Raw genomic sequence first — 24,095 nt, 5'->3', positions numbered from 1 at the left:
TGTATAGGTCTTAGGACTGTAGATTTAGCTTGTTATTGATCTGTAGATCTGTTTTATTAAGCCTCTGTTCAACTATATGCTTATCCTTTGTAGCATCTATCACAAATAATGATTACACAAGTAATTGTGTAACTGTATAAGAGAGTGAGGGACATTTTTTTTTCTTATTCTCCACAGTATCCTTAGTACCTGGCATGGTGCCTTACATGTAGCAGGTAACTAATTGTTAAATGAATGAGTGACTCCCTCAACTATTAAGTGTACATGTTGCATGCCATCCTGAATCCCTAAGCCCACTTCTCTTGTCTCTATCAACTACTCCACTATCATCTCTTAACTTTCTCTTTTGTCTTTGATACCACCTTTATTATTTTTCATCCATTTTGAACTCAGTGGGTGACTGCTCCTGTGATTATTTCCAATTCTCAGTATCATTGCTGATGTCCTTTAACCTTGTCTTCTCTGCTTTTCTTATGTCTTTGGTGTTTAGTTGATTGTCCCACATGCAGTGCAATTCTGGCAATACCTGGAGTTGTGTTGAATTTTAAAGGTTAAGAGGACAGTCTTGTTTAACAGTCCCTTCACCTCAGTCACAGCTGCAATCTCTGGGGTTCCCAGGCCACCTGCACTTTTGGCCAGTTAGCTACAAATTCTCACTACCCCCTCAGGTTTGATAATTCTCTAGAATGACTAACAGAACTCAGGAAAGCACTATATTTATGATTACAGTTTTTAAAAAATTAATTAAATTGGAGGCTAATTACAGTATTGTAGTAGTTTTTTGCCATACGTTGACATGAATCAACCATGGGTGTACATGTGTCCCCCATCCTGAACCCCCCTCCCAACCCCCTTCCCATCCCATCCCTCAGGGTTGTCCCAGTTCACCAGCTCTGAGTGCCCTGTTTGCATCAAATTCATGCATTGAATTTGGGCTGGTGATGTATTTCATATATGTAATATACATGTTTCAGTGCTATTCTCTCAAATCATCCCACCCCCGCCTTCTCCCACAGAGAATATCTGTGTCCCTTTTGCTGACTCACATATAGGGTCATTGTTACCATCCTTCTAAATTCCATATATATGTGTTAATATACTGTATTGGTGTTTTTCCTTCTGACTTACTTCACTCTGTATAATAGGCTCCAGTTTCATCCACCTCATTAGAACTGATTCAAATGTATTATTTTTAATAGCTGAGTAATACTCCATTGTGTATATGTACCACAGCTTTCTTATCCATTCTTCTGCCAATGGACATCTAGGTTGCTTCCATGTCCTGGCTATTATAAACAGTGCTGTGATGAACATTGGGGTACAAGTGTCTCTTTCAATTCTGGTTTCCTCAGTGTGTATGCCCAGCAGTGGGATTGCTGGGTCATAAGGCAGTTCTATTTCCAGTTTTTTAAGGAATCTCCACACTGTTCTCCATAGTGGCTGTACTAGTTTGCATTCTCACCAACAGTGTAAGAGGGTTCCCTTTTCTCCACACCCTCTCCAACATTTATTGTCTGTAGACTTTTTGATAGGAGCCATTCTTACTGGCATGAAATGGTACATCATTGTGGTTTTGCTTTGCATTTCTCTGATAATGAGTGATGTTGAGCATCTTTTCATGTGTTTGTTAGCCATCTGTCTTATTATAAAGGATATGATTGGGGCTATCCAAATGAAGAGATACAGAGTCAGGTCTAGAAGGACACCAAATGCAAAGTTTCTGGGTCCTCAGGACACATCCCCCTTTCAGTGTATCAGTGTGCATCACCAGTGAGGAAGCTCCCTCAAACTTTGGGTGTCCAGAATTTTATTGGGGTTTTTTTACATGGAAATGATTATTTCACTTATTTGCCACATGACTGAACTCAGTTTCCAGTCCTTCTCTACCTGTCGTCCCCTCCCTGAGCCCCCAGGTTGGGAGGTCAAGATGATATCCCATGGCTCAAAGTCCCAAACCTCTAATTACATGGTTCATATTTCCCACATGGCCAGTCCCCATCCTTACATTGTCTAAGGGTCTACCATGAGTCATCTCATTAACATAAACTCAGGTGAGGTCTGAGGGACCCAGCTCTCTTTTAGAAACCAAGGATAAGTCCAGCCAAATTATTGTATGAACACATGCTCCTCAGATTTTTAAGATTTCACATTGATTGCTATCCTTCAACCAGAGAAGGCAATGGTACCCCACTCCAGTACTCTTGCCTGGAAAATCCCATGGACAGAGGAGCCTGGTGCGCTGCAGTCCATGGGGTCGCTAAGAGGGACTTTACTTTCACTTTCCACTTTCATGCATTGGAGAAGGAATTGGCAACCCACTCTGGTGTTCTTGCCTGGAGAATCCCAGGGATGAGGGAGCCTGGTGGGCTGCTGTCTTTGAGGTCACACAGAGTTGGACACGACTGAAGCAACTTAGCAGTAGCAGCAGTTATCCTTCATAGTGTCTTCTTGACTATTCTTGTTACATAGTTTGAAGAGTTTGAAGAAAAGGCCATCTCGTAGAATAATGATCATTGTACAGATACTGATATTTGATTGCATTTTCCCAGTGTGGTGCTTGTGTGAAGGCTAAGTCTCTTTAGTTGTGCCTGACTCTGTGACCCTATGGACTGTAGCCTGCCAGGCTCCTCAGTCTATGGGATTCTCCAGGCAAGAATACTGGAGTGTGTTGTCATGCCCTTATCAGGGGATCTTTCTGACCCAGGGATCGAACCCGCATCTCTTATGTCTCCTGTGTTGGCAGGCAGGTTCTTTAATACTTGTGTATACTTCAGTTATTCAGTGATGTAGTAAGTGTTTTGTCAATAGTACAGAGCTATAGAAGAGAATATCAGCTATCTATTACCATTGTCAAATATCAGCCCAAGCAGTGACTGCAGCCATAAAATTAAAAGATGTGTGCTCCTTGGAAGAAAAGCTATGCCAAACCTAGACAGTGTCCTAAAAAGCAGAAACATCGTTTTGCCAACAAAGGTCCATATGGTCAAAGCTATGGTTTTTCCTGTAGTCATGTACGGATGTGAGAGTTGGACCATAAAGAAGACTGAGTGCCAAAGAATTGATGCTTTTGAACTGTGGTGTTGGAGAAGACTCTTGAGGGTCACTTGGACTGCAAGGAGGTCAAAACAGTCCATCCTAAAGGAAATCACCCCTGAATACTCATTAGAAGGACTGATGCTGAAGCTCCACCTGATGTGAAGAGCCAACTCATTGGAAAAGACTCAGATGCTGGGAAAGATTGAGGGCAGGAGAAGTGGGTGGCAGAGGTTGAGATGGTTGGATGGCATCACCGACTCAATGAACATGGATTTGAGCAAACTCTGGGAGATGGTGAAGGACAGGGAAGCCAGGTTTGCTCCAGTCCATGGGGTTGCAAAAATTGGGCATGACTGAGCAACTGAACAACAGCAACAAAAGCAAACAATTTATTGCACTATTTTGTGGGGTGACATTTGGGTAGGCTCAGCTTGATGGTTCTGTTGTCTGTGCCAGGATCAGCTGATCTTGTTTAGGTTCATGTATGCTTATGTGGTCACCTGGTGGATTGGTTGGGGTTGGCAGGTTCACGGTGGTCTCAGCTGGGATGACTGGGGATCTCTCCATGTGGTTGCTCGAGTGCTATTTCAATAGGAATGGAATTTAAATACTGGTAAAAGGGCAAGCCCCAGTGTAAAACTCTTCAAGTCTATTTTCAGTATGTTTGCTGCTGTTTCATTGGTTAAAGCAAGTCAGAAGCTGGCATGAATTTAGTAAGTTGATGAATGAACTCTATCTCTTGATGGGTGAAGCAACTAAATCCCATTGCAGAAGGTGGTAGATATAGGGAGGGAGATTGTTGGTCATGTTTATTGTATACCACAGTGAATCTAAATGTCTTGAATAGATTTTAAAACAGGCCAACTTTTTTGGCTTTTGCAATCAGGTAATATTACTATATGAACCACATTTAATTCTTTGTCTTCAAGTCATGACTATGTCAGAATTTGCATGTAATTAGGTATGAAGTTTTTCACTCAGTTGCAGACCTGAAGAACTTTTGATCTCTTTTGTTTGAAAAAATTTAATTCTGTAGTGTGCTTTTAAAAAACCTGAAAGAGTCATTATTGGTAAGAATTACATTAAAAATATGCAAGTGATGTAACTGTTATAAGCAGAAGAGCGCAGTGTTTTCATTCTTAATGTAATAGTTTAGATAGTTTAGATATAGCTTTCCCATTACGTACGTATGTTCATTATTTATGCATTGTCAAATTACGGAAATACCTTTCCAGTATTTAAGTAGTATATCATTATTCCTTTTATGTCTTTATTTAGTTTTTATGGACATCACATTCTGGATTTTTGGTCAACTGTTGTAATCCAGGTTTCACGCTTCAGGTCTTTAGATAATATCATTTTATTGAGAATTTTGCAGAAGGATTTTCTTGTTTTCTCGGTGGCTCAGCTAAAACCAGTGAGTGGAAAATTTTCTCAGATTGGTTTTTGAAGATACCAAATAAATCCTGTATAACCTAACAGACAGCTGCCTTTTCTTTTCTTCTTCAGTATTTTTTGAACATGAAGTGAGGGTCATATTGATTGGGAGATCACTAAAGAAGGCTAAGCCTCAGCAAGAGTCTTCCAAAAAATGGACTGTGCTAAAATTGCATGTAATACTCTAGCATTTGACACATTAAACTAAACTGAGTTCATAACACATTTTAAGAATAGTTTTCTCTGTTGCTCATTTGACCATCCCTTGCTTCTCCAGGAAACAGACAAGGTTATGTAGGATGGTGATCATGACTGGAAAAGAATCAGATGACCCATGAAATGCCAGGCTGGAGGCCAGCGTGTTCCCCTAGGATGACTGTGAAGCTGTACATTCACAGGGGTCTAAACAAACAGTACAGTTTGATAATTCACTAACAGTGAACAATATGCTACATCTTTAAGAAAATATTCTAAAGCTAAGAATAACATTTAGAAAATAGAGATCAGTAGTCAAGACCATTTAGATCCTCCTAATACCTCAGTTTCCTGGGAAGTAGACAATAAAATGGAGTTAAGCATGAAAAAGTATTGTTAGAAATACGAAAGGAAAGGGAAGAAGCAGGATTGGACTAGGGGAGCCATCTCAAACTGTGATGGAGATTTGACCAAGTCTCTGTAAGCCCAGTATGGACTCTGGAGGAAAGAACGCTCTTTAGATGGTCCTGCTTTAGGGAAATAACTAGGACTGTCTAACCTGCATTGCTTGGACACTGGCTGAAGGTCATCCAGAAATGTGCCCTGGCTTCCACCACCTTGCTTCTGTCCCGGGGACTGGGTGCCAGCTGAGAGAGTTTGCGTGCGTGCTTAGTCGCTTCATTCGTGTCTGACTCTGAGACCCCATGGACCATCGCCTGCCGGGCTCCTCTGTCCATGGGATTCTCCAGGCAACAATACTGGCGTGGGTTGCCATTTCCTTCTCCAAAGAGGTAGTTTAACTTCAGCTCAAAAGCTGAAACGGACTCTGAAGTCAACAGCTGGAGGCAGATTCACCGCCTTCCTCGTAACTGGGCAGCTAGTCCTGTCTTGAAGGGGTATCTGCAAGTCAAGATCTATACTGCCTTTCTATACAAACTCTATCTTGAGTTCAGTAGTGTTTGATGAGAGGACATTTTCTTTATAGAAGGATTCAAGCTAGGAAGAATCATAGAATTGGACTGTTATTTTGCCATCTCTAATAGAATAACAAATTTAGGCAATGCTTATTGATAGCTGTTAACATCACAAACACACACATACACACACACACACAAGATTGCCAGAAATTGTATTTCCTATTGGGGAATATAAACTCCTTATAAAGAAGTAGTCTTACCAGATAGTCAAATTTAAATATGATTAAGTCTCTAGAGGTCTCAGTTTACTAGAAACACAAGGGACACAGATGCATATCAAATGATAACGCAAGAAGGTAGCTGACAAAATCCAGAGTGTGAGAACTCTGAAGACAAATGCATAATTACAAGGAGGAAAATATATGAAGAGAGAATAAAATAAGAGAGACTTTAGAGATATATCGGTCAGTTGCAGTATATGAACCTTATTCATGGACTGTATCATCCATGAGGTCGCAAGCAGTTGGACATGACTGAGTGTCCAACTTTCACTTTTCACTAGATCTTACTTCTAATATACTTAAAAAACATTGTGAGACAAATTTGATTACATTGTGGTGATGTTAAGGAATTAAATGTTAACTTATTTGTGATGTAAATACGTATTGAAGTATTTATTGATGAAATACGGGATTTGCATCAAAATAATCTGCAGGGGGCGGGTATTGACTGTGGTACAGATGAAACAATATTGGTCGTAAGTTGATAACTATTGAAGACATGTGATGAGTACCTGGAGATTTTTGTTATATTGTTCTCACTTTTATATGTATTTAAATTCTTCATAATGAACAGTTTAAAATGATATACATTTGATACAGAGGGAAAAACCCTCCAGTTTAAAAGCTATTTTTGTTTCAGATATTTTTTCTTGGATATTATTAGAAGTAGGAATCACACACATAGACATGAACCCATCAGCTTAATAGCTAGATTACCAGCTAGCAACCCAGCTAGCAAAAAGCTGGATTAAAGGATGTAGCTTTGATATACAACCACAGTGGGTTTCCTAATTTTCACCCTGAGTTATGTAGACTTATTCACTGAATTGCTGGTACAGCTGGACATTCGCAAGCTTCCCACTCCGATGTAAGTTTACCTCAAAAGTAAGACCAAACCAGACTGTTCCCTTGCTGTGCTGTGCTGTGCTTAGTCGCTCAGTCGTGTCTGACTCTGTGACTGCGTGGACTGTAGCCCGCCAGGCTCCTTTGTCCATGGGATTCTCCAGGCAAGAATATTGGAGTGGGTTGCCATGCCCTCCTTGTTCCCTCGCTATGAACAGACAGATCTCAGAGAACCCAGAATGGTCTGATCTGAGCATACTCAATGAGTTCTTTAACCTTATTTATTACTCAGTGGGACAGAGAGAGGCCAAGGATATTTCTGGAGTAGAAATTCCTTCCAGAGAAGGCAATGGAGCCTGGTAGGCTGCAGTCCTTGGGGTTGGGAAGAGTTGGACACGACTGAGCGACTTCACTTTCACTTTTCACTTTCATGCATTGGAGAAGGAACTGGCAACCCACTCCAGTGTTCTTGCCTGGAGAATCCCAGGGACGGGATTGCCTGTCATAGTGGGCTGCCATCTATGGGGTCGCACAGAGTTGGACACGACTGAAGCAACTTAGCAGCAGCAGCAGAAGTTCCTTCACAGGTATTTGAGCTCAGAGAGATGTAGTTTGCCACCAATTTAAGTCACACAGATTTTTTTGTATTCTAATACTTATAAACTTGATGTAGTTTAACTTTGTGATTTGGGGGAGGTGAAAGCTTATCAAAGATTTTACCTTTGCAAATAACTGGGAACTAAAGATTTTTCTGTCTGTGTGCTATTTGTGAGACGTTTGTATTAGAATTGTGTTAATTAAATACATGTGCTTGTGCTTAGTTGCTCAATCGTGTCCAACTCTTTGTGTTACTTCAGTTCAGTTCAGTTCAGTCGCTCAGTCATGTCCAACTCTTTGCGACCCCATGAATTGCAGCATGCCAGGCCTCCCTGTCCATCACCAACTTCCAGAATTCACTCAGACTCACGTGTTACTTAGTCAAGGGAAAAATTTTTTGATGCTAGAGTAGATCATGAAAGAGTCAACAGCATAAATATCTATGGTTCCTGAAAATGCTTTGAAGTTGACTTCAGCTTCTCTTACAAGTTTCTGTCTACAAACTTCTCTAATTTTCTTCAAGTAATTCTAGCATCAAGGTAAGTAAAAGTCTATTTTAAATGAAAATTTTGACATTTTTTATTTTTGTCTGGTTTCTGATATTAGCATTTTTCAACTTTATTATAAAACTATATATTATTTTAGTTGCATTATGATTAGAAAGTACTTGTGGATTTGGTGGAAAGGGACTTCTGCATTGTCATAATAATACTCTATTTTTATTTTTCCAGGACTTTATGGTTATGTAAATATTGAATACAAGAAAATTTATGTTTAGGTTGATGGCTTATCATTTTTTATGTCCTTTAAGGTTATATTTGAATCTGTAGCACCTTTGATTTAATTAAAATAAATTCTCCTGAATAAGAACTATTAAATAAGCACTTAAGTGAGGGCTATAGGAATTATTGCAGTAATACTTTATTTTATACAAATCTTTTTGAACTTTTGCTGTTCTTTCAGCCCACAGTTGGCAAGAATGAGAATACTTTTGCTGAGCTATCCAGAGGAAGGTGTTTATAGGAACTGATTCCTATAAGTTGAAATAAGCATTACAGAATTCTCAGTGGACTGATTATTTGGACCCTGTAGCATTCCATCATACTGCAGGCTGTGAGCCCTTCAAAGACAGGAACTTAGCTCATTGATCTTTACTTTCAGGATCAAGCATATAAATATATAAAATTAATGCTTAATGTATAGGTAAAGCTTACTAAAGATTTCTAGAATAAGTAAATCATTGTTCAGTTCAGTTCTGTCGCTCAGTCGTGTCTGACTCTTTGCGACCCCATGAACCGCAGCACGCCAGGTGTCACTGTCCATCATCAACTCCCAGAGTCTACCCACACCCATGTCCATCGAGTTGGTGATGCCATCCAACCATCTCTTCCTCTGGCGTCCCCTTCTCCTCCTGCCTTCAATCTTTCCCAGCATCAGGGTCTTTTCAAATGAGTCAGCTCTTTGCATCAGGTGGCCAAATTATTGAAGTTTCAGCTTCAACATCAGTCCTTCCAATGAACACCCAGGACTGATCTCCTTTAGGATGGACTGGTTGGATCTCCTTGCAGTCCAAGGGACTCTCAAGAGTCTTCTCCAACACCACAGTTCAAAAGCATCAGTTCTTCGGCGCTCAGCTTTCTTCACAGTCCAACTCTTGGAAAAACCATAGCCTTGACTAGACGGACCTTTGTTGGCAAAGTAATATCTCTGCTTTTCAATATACTATCTAGGTTGGTCATAACTTTCCTTCCAAGGAGTAAGCGTCTTTTAATTTCATGGCTGCAGTCACCATCTGCAGTGATTTTGGAGCCCAGAAAAATAAAGTCAGCCACTATTTCCACTGTTTCCCCATCTATTTCCCATGAAGTGATGGGACCAGATGCCATGATCTTAGTTTTCTGAATGTTGAGCTTTAAGCCAACTTTTTCACTCTCCACCTTCACTTTCATCAAGACGCTTTTTAGTTCCTCTTCACTTTCTGCCATAAGGGTGGTGTCATCTGCATATCTGAGGTTATTGATATTTCTCCCGGCAATTTTGATTCCAGCTTGTGCTTCTTCCAGCCCAGAGTTTCTCATGATGTACTCTGCATAGAAGTTAAATAAGCAGGGTGACAATATACAGCCTTGACATACTCCTTTTCCTATTTGGAACCAGTCTGTTGTTCCATGTCCATTTTGAACTGTTGCTTCCTGACCTGCATATAGGTTTCTCAAGAGGCAGGTCAGGTGGTCTGGTATTCCCATTTCTTTCAGAATTTTCCAGTTTATTGTGATCCACACAGTCAAAGGCTTTGGTATAGTCAATAAAGCAGAAATAGATGTTTTTCTGGAACTCTTGCTTCTTTGATGATCCAGCTGATGTTGGCAATTTGATCTCTGGTTCCTCTGCCTTTTCTAAAACCAGCTTGAACATCTGGAAGTTCATGGTTCACATATTGCTGAAGCCTGGCTTGGAGAATTTTGCGTGTGAGATGGGTACAATTGTGCGGTAGTTTGAGCATTCTTTGGCATTGCCTTTCTTTGGGATTGGAATGAAAACTGACCTTTTCCAGTCCTGTAGCCACTGCTGAGTTTTCCAAATTTGCTGGCATATTGAGTGCAGCACTTTCACAGCATCATCTTTCAGGATTTGAAATAGCTCACCTGGAATTTCATCGCCTCCACTAGCTTTGTTCGTAATGATGCTTTCTAAGGCCCACTTGACTTCACATTCCAGGATGTCTGGCTCTAGGTCAGTGATCACACCACTGTGACTATTTTTGCTTATTCACACTGCTTGAGAACAGTGCTTTCTTGATTTTATTATAAATCAGCCACTGTGACTTTTATTATAAGTCAGCCACTGTACAAATTATTTTTTTTTTTTGCCTTTTAAAAATTTTTTATTTATTTTCTAATTGAAGGATAATTGCTTCACAGAATTTTGTTCTCTGTCAAACCTCAGCATGTATCAGCCATAGGTATACATATATCCCCTCCCTCCTGAATCTCCCTCCCAATCCCACCCCCTCTAGGTTGATACAGAACCCCTGTTTGAGTTTCCTGAGCCATACAGCAAGTTCCCGTTGGCTGTCTATTTTACATATGGTAATGTAAGTTTCATGTCACTTTTTCCATACATTTCACCCTCTCCTCCCCTGTCTCCATGTCCATAAGTCTTTCTCTGGGTCTGTTTCTCCATTTCTTCCCTGTAAATAAATTATTCAGTACCATTTTTCTAGATTCCATAAGTGAAAGTGAAGTCACTCAGTCATGTCTGACTCTTTGTGACCCCCATGGACTGTAACCTACCAGGCTCCTCTGTCCATGGAATTTTTCAGGCAGGAGTACTGGGGTTGGTTGCCATTTCCTTCTCCAGGGAATCTTCCTGACCCGGGGATTGAACCTGGGTCTCCCGCATTGCAGGAAGATGCTTTACCATCTGAGCATATATATGGATTAGAATATGATATTTATCTTTCTCTTTCTGGCTTACTTCGCTCTGTGTAATCTAACCTCATTAGAACTGACTCAAATGCATTCCTTTTTATGGTTGAGTAATATTCCACTGTGTATATGTACCACAGCTTCTTTATCCATTCATCTGTCGATGGACATCTAAGGTTGCTTCCATGTTCTAGCTATTGTAAACAGTGCTGCAGTGAACAATGGGATACATGTGTCTTTTCAATTTTGGTTTTCTCAATGTATATGCCTAGGAGTGGGATTGCTGGGTCATATGGTGGTTTTATTCCTAGTTTTTTAAGGAATCTCCATACCATCTTCCATAATGGCGGTATCAGTTTACATTCCCACCAACAGTGCAAGAGCGTTCCCTTTTCTCCACACCCTCTTCAGCATTTGTTTGCAGACTTTTTGATGATGGCCATTCTGACTGGTGTGAGGTGATATCTCATTGTAGTTTTGATTTGCATTTCTCTAATAATGAGCAATGTTGAGCATCTTATCAAATTATTTTTCTTGTTAGTATTTGTGTCATGGTTGCCTTCTACTCTACAAAATATAGATGATTTTTTTTTTTGCCATGTAGTGAATGGATGGTAAAGAGTAGGGAAAAGCTATAATTTAGTTCATTAGTTCAGTTCAGTTCAGTCGCTCAGTCGTGTCCGACTCTTTGTGACCCCATGAATCGCAGCACGCCAGGCCTCCCTGTCCATCACCAACTCCCAGAGTTCACTCAGACTCACGTCCATCAAGTCAGTGATGCCATCCAGCCATCTCATCCTTTGTCGTCCCCTTCTCCTCCTGCCCCCAATCCCTCCCAGTATCAGAGTCTTTTCCAATGAGTCAACTCTTCACATGAGGTGGCCAAGTACTGGAGTTTCAGCTTTAGCATCATTCCCTCCAAAGAAATCCCAGGGCTGATTTCCTTCAGAATGGACTAGTTGGATCTCCTTGCAGTCCAAGGGACTCTCAAGAGTTCTGCAACACCACAGTTCAAAAGCATCAATTCTTCGGCGCTCTGCTTTCTTCACAGTCCAACTCTCAAGTCCATACGTGACCACTGGAAAAACCATAGCCTTGACTAGATGGACCTTTGTTGGCAAAGTAATGTCTCTGCTTTGAAACATGCTATCTAGGTTGGTCATAACTTTTCTTCCAAGGAGTAAGCGTCTTTTAATTTCATGGCTGCAGTCACCATCTGCAGTGATTTGGGAGCCCCCCAAAAATAAAGTCTGACACTGTTTCCACTGTTTCCCCATCTATTTCCCATGAAGTGATGGGACCAGATGCCATGATCTTCATTTTCTGAATGTTGAGCTTTCAGCCAACTTTTTCACTCTCCTCTTTCACTTTCATCAAGAGGCTTTTTAGTTCCTCTTAACTTTCTGCCATAAGGGTGGTGTGATCTGCATATCTGAGGTTATTGATATTTCTTCCAGCAATCTTGATTCCAGCTTGTGCTTCTTCCTGCCCAGTGTTTCTCATGATGTACTCTGCATATAAGTTAAATAAGCAAGGTGACAAGATACAGCCTTGACATACTCCTTTTCCTATTTGGAACCAGTCTGTTGTTCCATGTCCATTTTGAACTGTTGCTTCCTGACCTGCATATAGGTTTCTCAAGAGGCAGGTCATGTGCTCTGGTATTCCCATCTCTTTCAGAATTTTCCAGCCATTTTTTCATGCCAAGAAACAAGGACTATTTCTTTAGTCCTTTAAACCTGCTAGAGGTAATCAGAAATGTGTTGGACTGGAAAGTGCCATATTGGAAACATAAATAAGTACGATAATTACTAAATTTCATTGATTCTAAAAAGCCTATTTTTGGTACAGTAACATCTTTAAAATTTGGATACATCATATAATTGGTGTCTTTCATTTATAACTAACAGCATTTTTCCTTAATAGTACATAAAATAATAGTATGTCTTACAATTGATGTCTTATATTTCTTTAGTACATTTTTAAACAATCACTGAATTTTAAGATCTTGAAATAAGAACCACATGTAATTGATTTTGGCATTTCCCTAACACATGATGTGAAATCTTACTATTTTGTGTGTATCAGTAAAGAAGGATTTCTCTTAAAATCTTTAGACTTGAATCTTTGGGTTCTATTAATTTAGGGTGTTTAAAAATTTTTTTTGTATATTATTGTATGGCAGTATAGCCCCTATTTTTTCTTCCATTGACTATATTAAACATTATTGGCATTTAATTACTTCTTTTATTGTTCCCTACTTCTTTTCATAGTTATAGTGTATCTTACTGTTAGGGATTCTTAGATTGAAGTTTCATTTCTCATTTGGAGATGGCTAGAGTGTGTGCTTCACGGATGAGGATAAACTGATTTAAGATAAGCTGATACAGTGCTGCCAGTTTTCAGTTATCCATGCTAGGAGAATGGATAATTGTCATTTGTGAATGATCTTCCTTCCCTTTATTCGTTATTTTATGGCTGGTACTGGTATGTAGCAAAGTCAAACTGGTTTGCATTTTAAAGCTTCACGTTTCCTCTTTAGAGCAGGTAATAATAAATACTGGAAAGGCAAAAAAAAAAAGAAAAGGCAATAGAATATGAGAATTGAAAAGCCTGAATAATACACAAACTGGATAATTGACCTCTGAACGATAAAAAGAAAAAAATGGGCTGTGGATTCATGCATTACTATTGAGCATTGTTTAGATTTAACTTTTGTTCACCACTGATTGAATTAAAGTTTGAAATGAGATGCTCTGTATCTCATTTCTAAACTCTCAACCGTTCAATCATCTCTCATTGTGAAGTCATGAGATTCAGACATGATAAAGCAATAATGAGAAGTTAAAAATCAGGGCTAGAAAAAAGTATATTTTAAACCTGTACTCTTCTAAAAGGGAGAAAAGCAATTATAAGAGTTTCAAGGATCAATAGAAATTGATATTTTATACCAAAGAAATCTTAAGACCTTGAGTTCTGCCCTCCCCTTCATCATGGTACAAGTAAAAAGAAATCAATAGCCCTAGAAACATAAGCTGTTAAAGATTGACATCCAGCAGTATTTTTGATATTTAAGGCATTGCTTCGTATTCTGATTCAGACAGTCTGTGTAATTAAGCATAAGAAATTGTTTTTAAATATAAAATTGTTTTCTTTTTAGTCTCCATATCTTTTATATATTTCATTTTGAAAACAGAATAAATGTTATGTATGGGTTTAAAAATAGTTCTTTGTATGGTTTCTATCTAGTTAACTAAGACATTTTAAATGGTCCTTTCTGTTAAAAAGATAAGTAGTTCTTTATTAAAAGTTACTAATGGACTCTGTCAGACTCCATTAGGCCAATTTCCCATCTCCTAATCTCTTAGCTCCTGCAGTAGAAGATGTAATCAAAAGATTCTGCAGCAGGTACTGAGTATGGGAATTGTCAGAGCCAGTGAGGACAGTAGCTATATATGAGGCTTTGAAACTGAGTGTGAGAAATTTGAACTTGATGCTCAGTTTGGACTGTTAAGGGAAGTGTTATATGACTGAAGTAGGGAGATTATATGGATCTCTATAGGGTAAAATTCAATAGAACAGAGACTCTCAGGGCCAAAGTATTAATAGTTTTTGTGTCCTCAAGTATCAGTTCTCTACTTTTCTCCCAATGGCGCACACACAGCTCACATTTACTTTAATGAAGATGTTTAAGGCATGCCCAGATTTTTGTGAAAATATGCTAACAATCTTGCATGGAAGTACACATTTTCTAAACACCATAGCTGCTTGTGGAGTACCACTTATTAATGGTTATTAACCATAACCAGATGCAGTTCATAGCTGGCTCTGAATAATACTACCTCCTTTTCTCCCATTCAGAAAAGCAAACTTTTGAATTCAAGTGAATAAAAAGTGATATTAGAAGAACAACTTGGAATCGATTTTGATTATTTACACACTTGTGTAGTACATTATTAACAAATCAGTTGACATGGTGAAAATGTGACTGCTGTATACCACTGTGTTGGGACACTGCTTGAGAACAATGCTATATTGATTTTATTATAATTCAGCCATTGTGATGAATAATCCTGTACAGATTATTTTTCTTGATAGTGTTTGTATCATGGTTATCTTCTACTCTATAAAGTATAGATGGTTGGTTTTTGATCTGTAGTGAATGGATGGTAAAGAGTAGAGAAAAGCTATAATTTAGTTCATTACAATTCTTTTTTTATGCCAAGAAGCAAACTTACCTTTACCTTTTTCAAGAATATTCATTAAAAAAAACCAAAACAGAAACCAAACTTTCCAAACCAAAGGACATGAAAGGGAGATGGGATATTTATGTGGAAAAACCACAGAACTGAGAGGAACAAAGGAGAGATACTGGCTTTAAATATAGTAGAGTTAAAATATCTAAATACCTTTACCTAGAATATAAGGAATCTAAGGACAAGATTCCTTTGGTCTACTCCTGGGATATCACTTCCTGTCACTGTAGCTTTTCCTCAGCTTGGTTTCATGTCACTTCAGGGTTTAATCATATAATTTTAAAGGAAGGACTTTAACGATCATTTATAGATCTCCCTTATTCTTAGTCTAGCAGTTATAATTCTCTGAATGGTCTTATTCATTTTTGGATTTGCTGTACCTGACACAAAAATTAGAAAGTATTCTATAAAGGTTTATTAAGTTGGCTTAAAGAACTTAATGTACATTGATATTAGTAAGTCAGAATGCTATTAATAAAGTCGGGTAATTCTTTTTTAAAACTTTTATTCTTACTTATTTGACTGCGTCAGGCCTTTGTTGTGGCATGCGAACTCTTAGTTCTGGCACACGTGGGGTCTAGTTGCCCAACCAGGGATCGAACTCAGGGCTCCTGCACTGGGAGCAAGGAGTCTTATCTACTGGACCACCCGGGGAAGTCCCTAACGTCTGATTAGTCTTAGTAATTTTAGCACTTAAATGTCATCAGTAATTTTTTGTTTTTCTTGACCTTTTTTCTCTAACCAGATTTGCATCTGCTGGTGATGATGGAACTGTAGTTGTGTGGAATGCCCAGGTGTGTATTGATTCTATGTGGATTATCTAACACAGACATGACTCTATAGTTGAGTATGCATTCATAAACATTACCTGGAGATGAGACTGCATACCAGTAGACTGAGCCGAATTAATGTTTGAAAAGGGCTGCTTAGGATGAATCCATTTACAGTGAGGACCAATGTTTCATATATAGTTTTTTATTTAAGATTTTTCCTGAGAAACAAATGCTAAATTATGGAAATAAATGTCTTAATTTTAATTAAGCAAAATTTAAGTTAGCAGCTATGTACTGTTTCTGAAAATGAATCAGGTGTTGATTTTTGTGAGAGACAGTTTTTTCCAAATTGACAATTTTTTCTGAATTTTTCTAAATTGTGTGACAGCATAATATTCTTCACATGTTTCACTTTAATAGTAATGTAATAAAAGGTTTATTTTTAAAAAAAATATTTAAGGCTTTACCAAATTTCTCTAGGTCCTCTCTCCCTAATCCTTGGATTCTCAAAGTATTCTCTCGGGAAGCATTTATCTCCTCACCCTTGTTTGGATTGTTACCTATTCTGACTCCATCAGATCCTCATTTTTCAATGGCTTTGCCTGTGATGGACACAGTTTAACATTACATTCATCACATACATCATGAAATCCTGCAACCTTGGAGAGATTTGAAATTTATGTTACATTTTCTTTGCATTTTTGTATTTACTACTTGGGAAGTCAGAGACTGATGGATGAAGATATTGGATGGATGGGAATAGCTGTTGATGTTAAATAGAAATAGAGTCAATACTGACTTTATGAGTGGTTGATATATTATTGGGTATCTACATCCAATTGTTACTGTTTGTTGACTTTTATTCTCCAGTGTTATAGGATGAGATAATAAATATTTGGATAATGAAGACTCCCTATATTTTCCCTGCCAAGTTACTGATATTTTATACTTAATTTACACAATTATAATCTTAAAACCAAATGGAAAGTGTATTCCTTAAAGTTTCCTATAACAATTTGTTATTTTCTATTAGAAAATAATTAAAATTATTTAAGCCTACTCTTGTAGCATCTGTTTAGATTCTATTGCTTAAATTATAAAATCTAAGTAATTTCAGATGGAATGTATGTATTTTCTACCTGGTGGTTTTGCTTAATGTTGTCATTTAAGATTAAGTTATAAGATATAAAGTACTGTTAACATTTTTATTGATATTTCAGACAGGAGAAAAACTTTTGGAACTCAATGGACACACTCAAAAGATAACAGCTATTATTACATTGCCTTGTTTGGAAACTTGTGAAGAAAAAAATCAACTGATCTTGACAGCCTCTGCTGATAGAACAGTCATTATATCCTTGAATCTAGAACCAAGTGAAATAGCTATGGTGATCCAAGGGACCAGTACACACATTATTAGACTTTATCCTCCTGAGGCCTGTCTGTACATTCATGATTTAGCAAAAATGGTTTTGTTCTAGCCTTCATAAGACGCTTCTTGAAAGTATTAGGTGTCTGAAAAAAGATTGGAAGTAGCAAGTTAAGACTTATTGTTGATGGAAACTCCATAACTAAAGCTATTCTTCCCAGCTTTATATAAAATTACAAAAGATGAAGGAAATGGAAGAATGTAGGCTTAAAAATATTTATCATCTCAGTTTGCTTTTCAATTTAGAGAAACAAAGATGAGTTGAACCGGAGAATAATTCACATTTTCTTATACGCTTATTGTACAGCAAAAGAAACTTAATGGTCCCAACCCATAAGAACCTTCTGACAATCCAAGTCTGGCAGAAAAGTGAATTAGCATGTGCTCAGTGTTTTATATGGAGAAGGCAATGGCACCCCACTCCAGTACTCTTGGCCTGGAGAATCCCATGGACGGAGGAGCCTGGTGGGCTGCAGTCCATGGGGTCGTGAAGAGTTGGACACGACTGAGCGGCTTCACTTTCACTTTTCACTTTCATGCATTGGAGAAGGAAATGGCAACCCACTCCAGTGTTCTTCCCTGGAGAATCCCAGGGACAGAGAAGCCTGGTGGGCTGCCTTCTATGGGGTCACACAGAGTTGGACACGACTGAAGCGACTTAGCAGCAGCAGCAGTGTTTTATATATTTAGTATTTTAAAACAATTAAAAAATGTAAATTACCTTCCCTCCTTATACTTTTAGTTGAAAATTTAAGATGTAACAGCCATAGTAAAGTTTTATAAATTGCATGTATGTGCCAGGCATTGTTCTGTTTTGCATTTATTAACCCATTTAACCCTTATAATAAGTATTTTTATTATTTTCATTTATAAATAAGAAAAGAGAGGCACAGAGAGGTTAAGTAAATGGCCCAAGTTTGTGCAGCCTGTATAGGGCCAAAGGCAGTAGTCTGACTGCAGAGTCAGTGCTCTGAATCACTGTGTGATACTGCTTTCATAAAATATTTTTCTTAAACAAAGTTGGCCTTTTTATATTTGTATGAGGAATTTAATCTGTGAAGGCTATAGCTAATCTTTCATTGCTTTTTTTTTTAAGTGTCATAGAATAGCTTTAAAAAGTCTGTGCTTATCTGAGAATTCTATTCACATAACTTCAGGTGTTAGTGAAGTTGAGTTTTGGAGTAAGCCCAAAGGTGTAGGTGTTTCTTAGGCTTCTATAGAACTAAGACATACTTTATGACACACTTTAAATAAGCTTGTCAGCTGAAGTGATTTTTAGACAGATTGCCAATAGGTGGTAGAAATTCACAAAAAGATTTAGGTGGAGATAAAATGATACACTGTGGTGATGACAGTGTTGCATAATCAGGGGCATAAAATGCACTTTAGTATGTTTAGGTCACAGTAGCTTTACTACCATTGTTCTATTGAGGCACATGTTATTTTATGGACTGAAGCTATTTTTTGTTTGTTTTCCATATCAGTATAATCTCTGCAAAAATAGAATATAAAATTCTTTTCATTAGACTGCTTCTTAAGTACTAGAATACTATTTAGCTGCTAAGTCACTTCAGTCGTGTCTGACTCTGTGCGACCCCATAGATGGCAGCCCACCAGGCTCTGCCGTCCCTGGGATTCTCCAGGCAAGAACACTGGAGTGGGTTGTCATTTCCTTCTCCAGTGCATGAAAGTGAAAAGTAAAAGTGAAGTCGCTCAGTCATGTCTGACTCTTCGCAACCCCATGGACTGAAGCCTACCAGGCTCCTCCGTCCTTGGGATTTTCCAGGCAAGAGTACTGGAGTCGGTTGCCATTGCCTTCTCCTATACTATTTAGAGATAATTGTTAAAATTACTATTAGAGGACAGACATGGGTAACTGGGACAATATCAGTATAAACTTTAACGGTAAATGCTAGTAGAGAGTAATTTCCTTTGCTGAATGACTTTTCTTGTTAAAAATAATTTCAGGTTGCTTTGTTAGTAGTTCCATTTATTCAGATGAATTTTAAATTTATCATGCTTGGGTATTTGCTGTTAACTAACTTCATTAATTAAATGCTGAGGGTAGATTTTTTTTTGTCAAATTATAATCTTAAGAGTCTATATATGTGTGTGTATATACATTTATATGTAAATATGTTCTCATATAAAATGTATATCTTACCATAGGAAATGGTATGAAAAATTTGAAAATCGTTATGTTCCTTAAGTCAAACTAATCTTGGACCTTTTATGAGAGGTCTTGAAATTATTTTAAATATGGATATAGGTATTTGGTTACTGTCTTCTTTGAATTAAGATAACTAGTAAAATCATGCCAGGCATGTTGAGGGAGCTTTCAGTTAATGTTAATTAATGGATGTGATAGTTTTTAGTATGAGTATTTTATGTTCAGTGTTTATTAGATTATGGTAGACTGTTTTGGAGAGTAAAATTTAAATTTTTTATAGTTGCAATATTTAATGCTTATAAAGATTTGATATTCAGACCATCCATTCTGTTGGTATTTTCAAATGGTTTTATAGTAAAATTCACATCAAACTTATTTTAGATTACAAGCTTGCTATGCTAAGTTGATTTTTGTAATAGTGTAAACACAAGGTACTTTATGCTTTGTATATTTTCTACAAAAATGTGTAATATTTATAATTATTAGAAAAGTTATCTCATAATTTTTTGAAATTCTGCTTAGAAATTATTTCTTAACATAAATTTAGGAATGGGATTGTGATACTGGTAGACAAGTTCAGAAAGTGTCATGCTTCCAGTCTACTGTAAAGGTAAAATCTTAATCAGATACTTCATGGTAATAATCTTTTTATTTCAGAAAAAGTTATCTAGTGATTTAGATGAAATTATCTTGTAGGTTTTAAAAATTATTTCTTCTGCACATACCTACAGCTATTTGATTCTTCTAAGACTAGATTTTGGGGAGTATGTATATTAAATGCTAGAATGTTTGAATTTTAAATTAGAGCAAGAGATGAATCTCTATAGTAAGATAAGGAAAAATGTAGTACCTAGTATGTTTCTAGTCGGAGAAGGCAATGGCACCCCACTCCAGTACTCTTGCCTGGAAAATCCCATGGACGGAGGAGCCTGGTAGCTGCAGTTCACGGGGTCGCTAAGAGTCGGACACGACTGAGTGACTTAGCAGCAGCAAGCAGCAGTGTATTTCTAGTTGGTAATTCTAGGAAGGGATACTACTTTCCAAGTGATATGGCAGTAGCTAGTCTTTTTTTGTTGTTCTTTGTTTTAGCTTTAAACTTGAAACACGGAGCTATTTGTGCCTCACTATGTTTTCTGTAAAATCATAATTTAGTAGTAGTTACTTATTTCCAGAACAAAATCTTTTGTGGCTGATTGGTGGCTGGCTACTCTTAGGTTCATTTTATAAACATACTAATTGGGGCTTATTATTGATAGAAATTCTGCTACAGATTGGAGAAACAAACTTGGATAAGACTTGGTTACTTGCATTCCTATAGAAGAAATTACCTTAGATGGTCTCAGAAAGTGCTACTGTTTTTCAGTAATTTCAGCAGGCTTGGGGAAAGATACTAGTAAAGTGAAATAGTATTTCCTCATTTACTTTGAAGATTACTGATCTCTTGAAGGGAAAGGGTATCAACTTGTGGACATATTTTAAAACCACTGAATGCTTGAATTTCTAAACTGATAAATATTTTGCATGAATTTTACAGTGTTTAGCTGTTATTCAGAGACTAGATGTTTGGCTCTCTGGTGGGAATGATCTGTGTGTGTGGAACCGAAAATTAGATCTTCTGTGTCAGACGAGCCACCTTTCTGATACAGGTAAAAACAAATCAAGGTACTTGTGAACCATGCTAGACACTAAAATAAAGACACAGTGAATCTTCAAAGAGACTTTGCATGAATACAACAGTAATATAGGAGCTTTTCTTTTTGATTCTGAATATAAGATGTAGTCATATTTTCCAATTCAGGTGAAGGGTTGTGTGAAATATATTTCCATTTCAAATTGGAAGGAAAAGATTTTCCCTCTTTTGGCTTCTTCACCCCTTCTAACAGAATTTCTCAAAAGTGAACAATAAAACCCTTTTCTTACATGTTCCTGGACCACATCCTAAACTGAGTTTACCTGGAAGCATATCTTTATGACTTGACAAAAGTATTTTCTTCATTTGTGGGGTCATCAGACTTTGCATAGAGTCCTAAGGATGCCCTCATTTTACAGTTGGTTTTACTAAGGAAATTTCATTCATGTGAAAATGTAAAAACAGAATTCTGTTTTCTCAGAAAAAAATCAGTTTTGACTTAACATTGGTATCAAGGAACTTAAAGAATAAAAATTTATTCAGAATAAAAATATTTAAGTATAAATGAGTAAATTTAAATGACAGTAACCTTAAAATGAACTGAACTGAACCTTAAAATCATGTGATCCACTATTAACTATTTTTGTTTCTAAAAGTAATGAAACGAACCCATGGTCATCCTAGAAAGAATACAGGCATGCCTTGTTTTATTGCACTTTGCTTTATTTGGCTTTGCAGATGATGCATGTTTCACAACTTGTTTGTGGCCACTCTGCATCATGCAAGTCTCTTGGCACCATTTTTCTGGAAGCATTTGTTCACTTTGTGTTTCTGTCAATTGTGGTAATTCTTGAAATATTTCACGCCCTCCAACAGCAAAAAGAATGACTACCTGAAGGCTCAGCTAATTGTTAATAGTTTTTTAGCAATAAAGTGTTTTACAATTAAGGTTCATACATTGTCTTTTAGACATAATACTATTGCACATTTAATAGAGGACAGTATAATGTTAACAACTATTATCAGTTCAGTTCAGTTCAGTCACTCAGTCGTGTCCAACTCTTTGCGACCCCAGGCACTGTAGCATGCTAGGCTTCCCTGTCCATCCCCAATTTCTGGAGCCTGCTCAAACTCATGTCCATTGAGTCAGTGATGCCATCCAGCCATCTCATCCTCTGTCGTCCCCTTCTCCTCCTGTCCCCAATCCCTCCCAGCATCAGGGTCTTTTCCAATGAGTCAGTTCTTTGCATCAGGTGGCCAAAGTATTGGAGTTTCAGCTTTAGCATCTGTCCTTCCAATGAATATTCAGTACTGATTTCCTTTAGGATGGACTGGTTTGATCTCCTTGTAGTCCAAGGGACTCTCAAGAGTCTTCTCTAACACCATAGTTCAAAAGCATCAATTCTTCGGTGCTCAGCCTTCTTTATAGTCCAACTCTCACATCCATACATGACTACTGGAAAAACCATAGTTTTGACTAGATGAATCTTTGTCAGAAAAGTAATGTCTCTGCTTTTTAATATGCTGTCTAGGTTGGTCACAGCTTTTCTAACAAGGAGCAAGCATCTTTTAATTTCATGGCTGCAGTCACCATCTGCAGAGATTTTAGAGCCCAAGAAAATAAAGTCTGTCACTGTTCCCATTGTTTCCCCATCTATTTGCCACAAAGTGATGGGACCGGATGCCATGATCTTAGTTTTTTGAACGTTGAGTTTTATGCCAGCTTTTTCACTACTGTTATATGCAGTGGGAAATTAAAAAATTTGTGTGACTTGCTTTACTTTGATAATTGCTTTATTTCGGTGGTCAGGAACCAAACCCAAAATATCTCCAAGGTATGCCTGTTATTAAAGCATATTATTGTTGTCTTAGAGTAGTAGGAGCCCTGTGAGTTGAATTTACACTTCTTTATTGGAACTAGCTTATCTCCACATGGGTATTATAAAATACTAGAAAAATAATATAATGTCTTAATAAAACTAAATCCCTATCTTACTAGGATTTATAGTTTAACTTCTTAGTTCACCACTTGATCACTAGTAATCTTGTTTGTAGTGGTAAAGAACACCCTGCCAATGCAGGAGACATAAGAGTGTGCGGTCAATCCCTGGGTCAGGAGGATCCCCTAGAGGAGGGTGTGGCAACCCACTCCAGTATTCTTGCCTGGAGAATCCCATGGACAGAAGTGCCAGGCAGGCTACAGTCCATAGGGTTGCAAAGAGCCAGACATGAATGAAGTGACTTAGCATGCACGCACACATGTTGTAAAATACTGAAATCAGGGCTAAAAAAGGACCTTTTGCATGTTAATGGAAATAATCACCTGTTATTGGAATTCCCCTTCCTTTGCAAATTAGCTTTGAGTACTGTACTTTAAGTAGTTACAGTATTGCCCTGTTTATCAGTAAGAGATAGCAGTAAACCTTTGAGAAAATTGGTTAGAAAGCTTTTAAAAGACCTTAAGTTGCCATTGGTGAGCTTTTCGTGATTTGGATTTTCCAAATTACCAGATGCCAAATAGTTAGCAGTACTATTAGATCCTTACTTTATGAAACTCCGTTCACTAAGCCTTGCTTGATTTATGGACTGGCAGGGCTTTTAGGGACAATTATTATGTATTTGGAAATAAGCAAAAATAATCTCAGTATGATAAAATGGAAGGAGCCTTGGACTAGAAAACAGGACATCCATGCCCTTTCCATCACTATGGTCTGTGATTCTGTGCATTAAGTTGCTACTTCTGGATTATTGAGTTTACAGTAATTTTATTTCATAAATAATCAACATTTTTTTGACAAGCTGTTTTCTGCATCTGGAATTCTCTGCTGTTCTCCCTCCCCCTGCTCTCCTCTCTCTCCTACTTCTTTATCCTGTACACTGCTGCTCCCGTTTCTCCTCCTCTACCATCAATGCCCTGTCCTTGACCATGGAAAAATATAAAACATACTGGTAAAACCTATGTGGAAGAAAGATGTTGGCCAGAAATACTCCCCGAGTGGGAAGGTAAAGCAGATGAGAATATTTTCCCAATTAGCATATGTGTTATGAATTACTGTATAAAAATTACATATATTTTTAAGGGAAAAGTTAACTTTAATTAACA

At 37.7% G+C, this 24,095-nt stretch overlaps 1 protein-coding gene across 2 annotated transcripts in view; it reads left to right on the top strand.

The window, feature by feature from the left end:
- Positions 1–24,095, top strand: part of WDR41 (WD repeat domain 41) — a 47,434-nt gene that overhangs the window by 4,685 nt on the left and 18,654 nt on the right. For both annotated transcript variants that reach the window (NM_001075690.1, XM_010808811.3), the window contains exons 3-6: positions 15,736–15,784; positions 16,984–17,115; positions 19,910–19,972; positions 20,897–21,008. In NM_001075690.1, the coding sequence (NP_001069158.1) occupies positions 15,736–15,784; positions 16,984–17,115; positions 19,910–19,972; positions 20,897–21,008 (356 nt within the window). The remainder of the gene's footprint in view (positions 1–15,735; positions 15,785–16,983; positions 17,116–19,909; positions 19,973–20,896; positions 21,009–24,095) is intronic.

This window comes from Bos taurus, chromosome 10, assembly GCF_002263795.3.
Source record: "Bos taurus isolate L1 Dominette 01449 registration number 42190680 breed Hereford chromosome 10, ARS-UCD2.0, whole genome shotgun sequence".
In the NCBI taxonomy this organism is placed as follows: domain Eukaryota; kingdom Metazoa; phylum Chordata; class Mammalia; order Artiodactyla; family Bovidae; genus Bos; species Bos taurus.
This window is presented reverse-complemented; position numbering and strand designations above follow the sequence as displayed.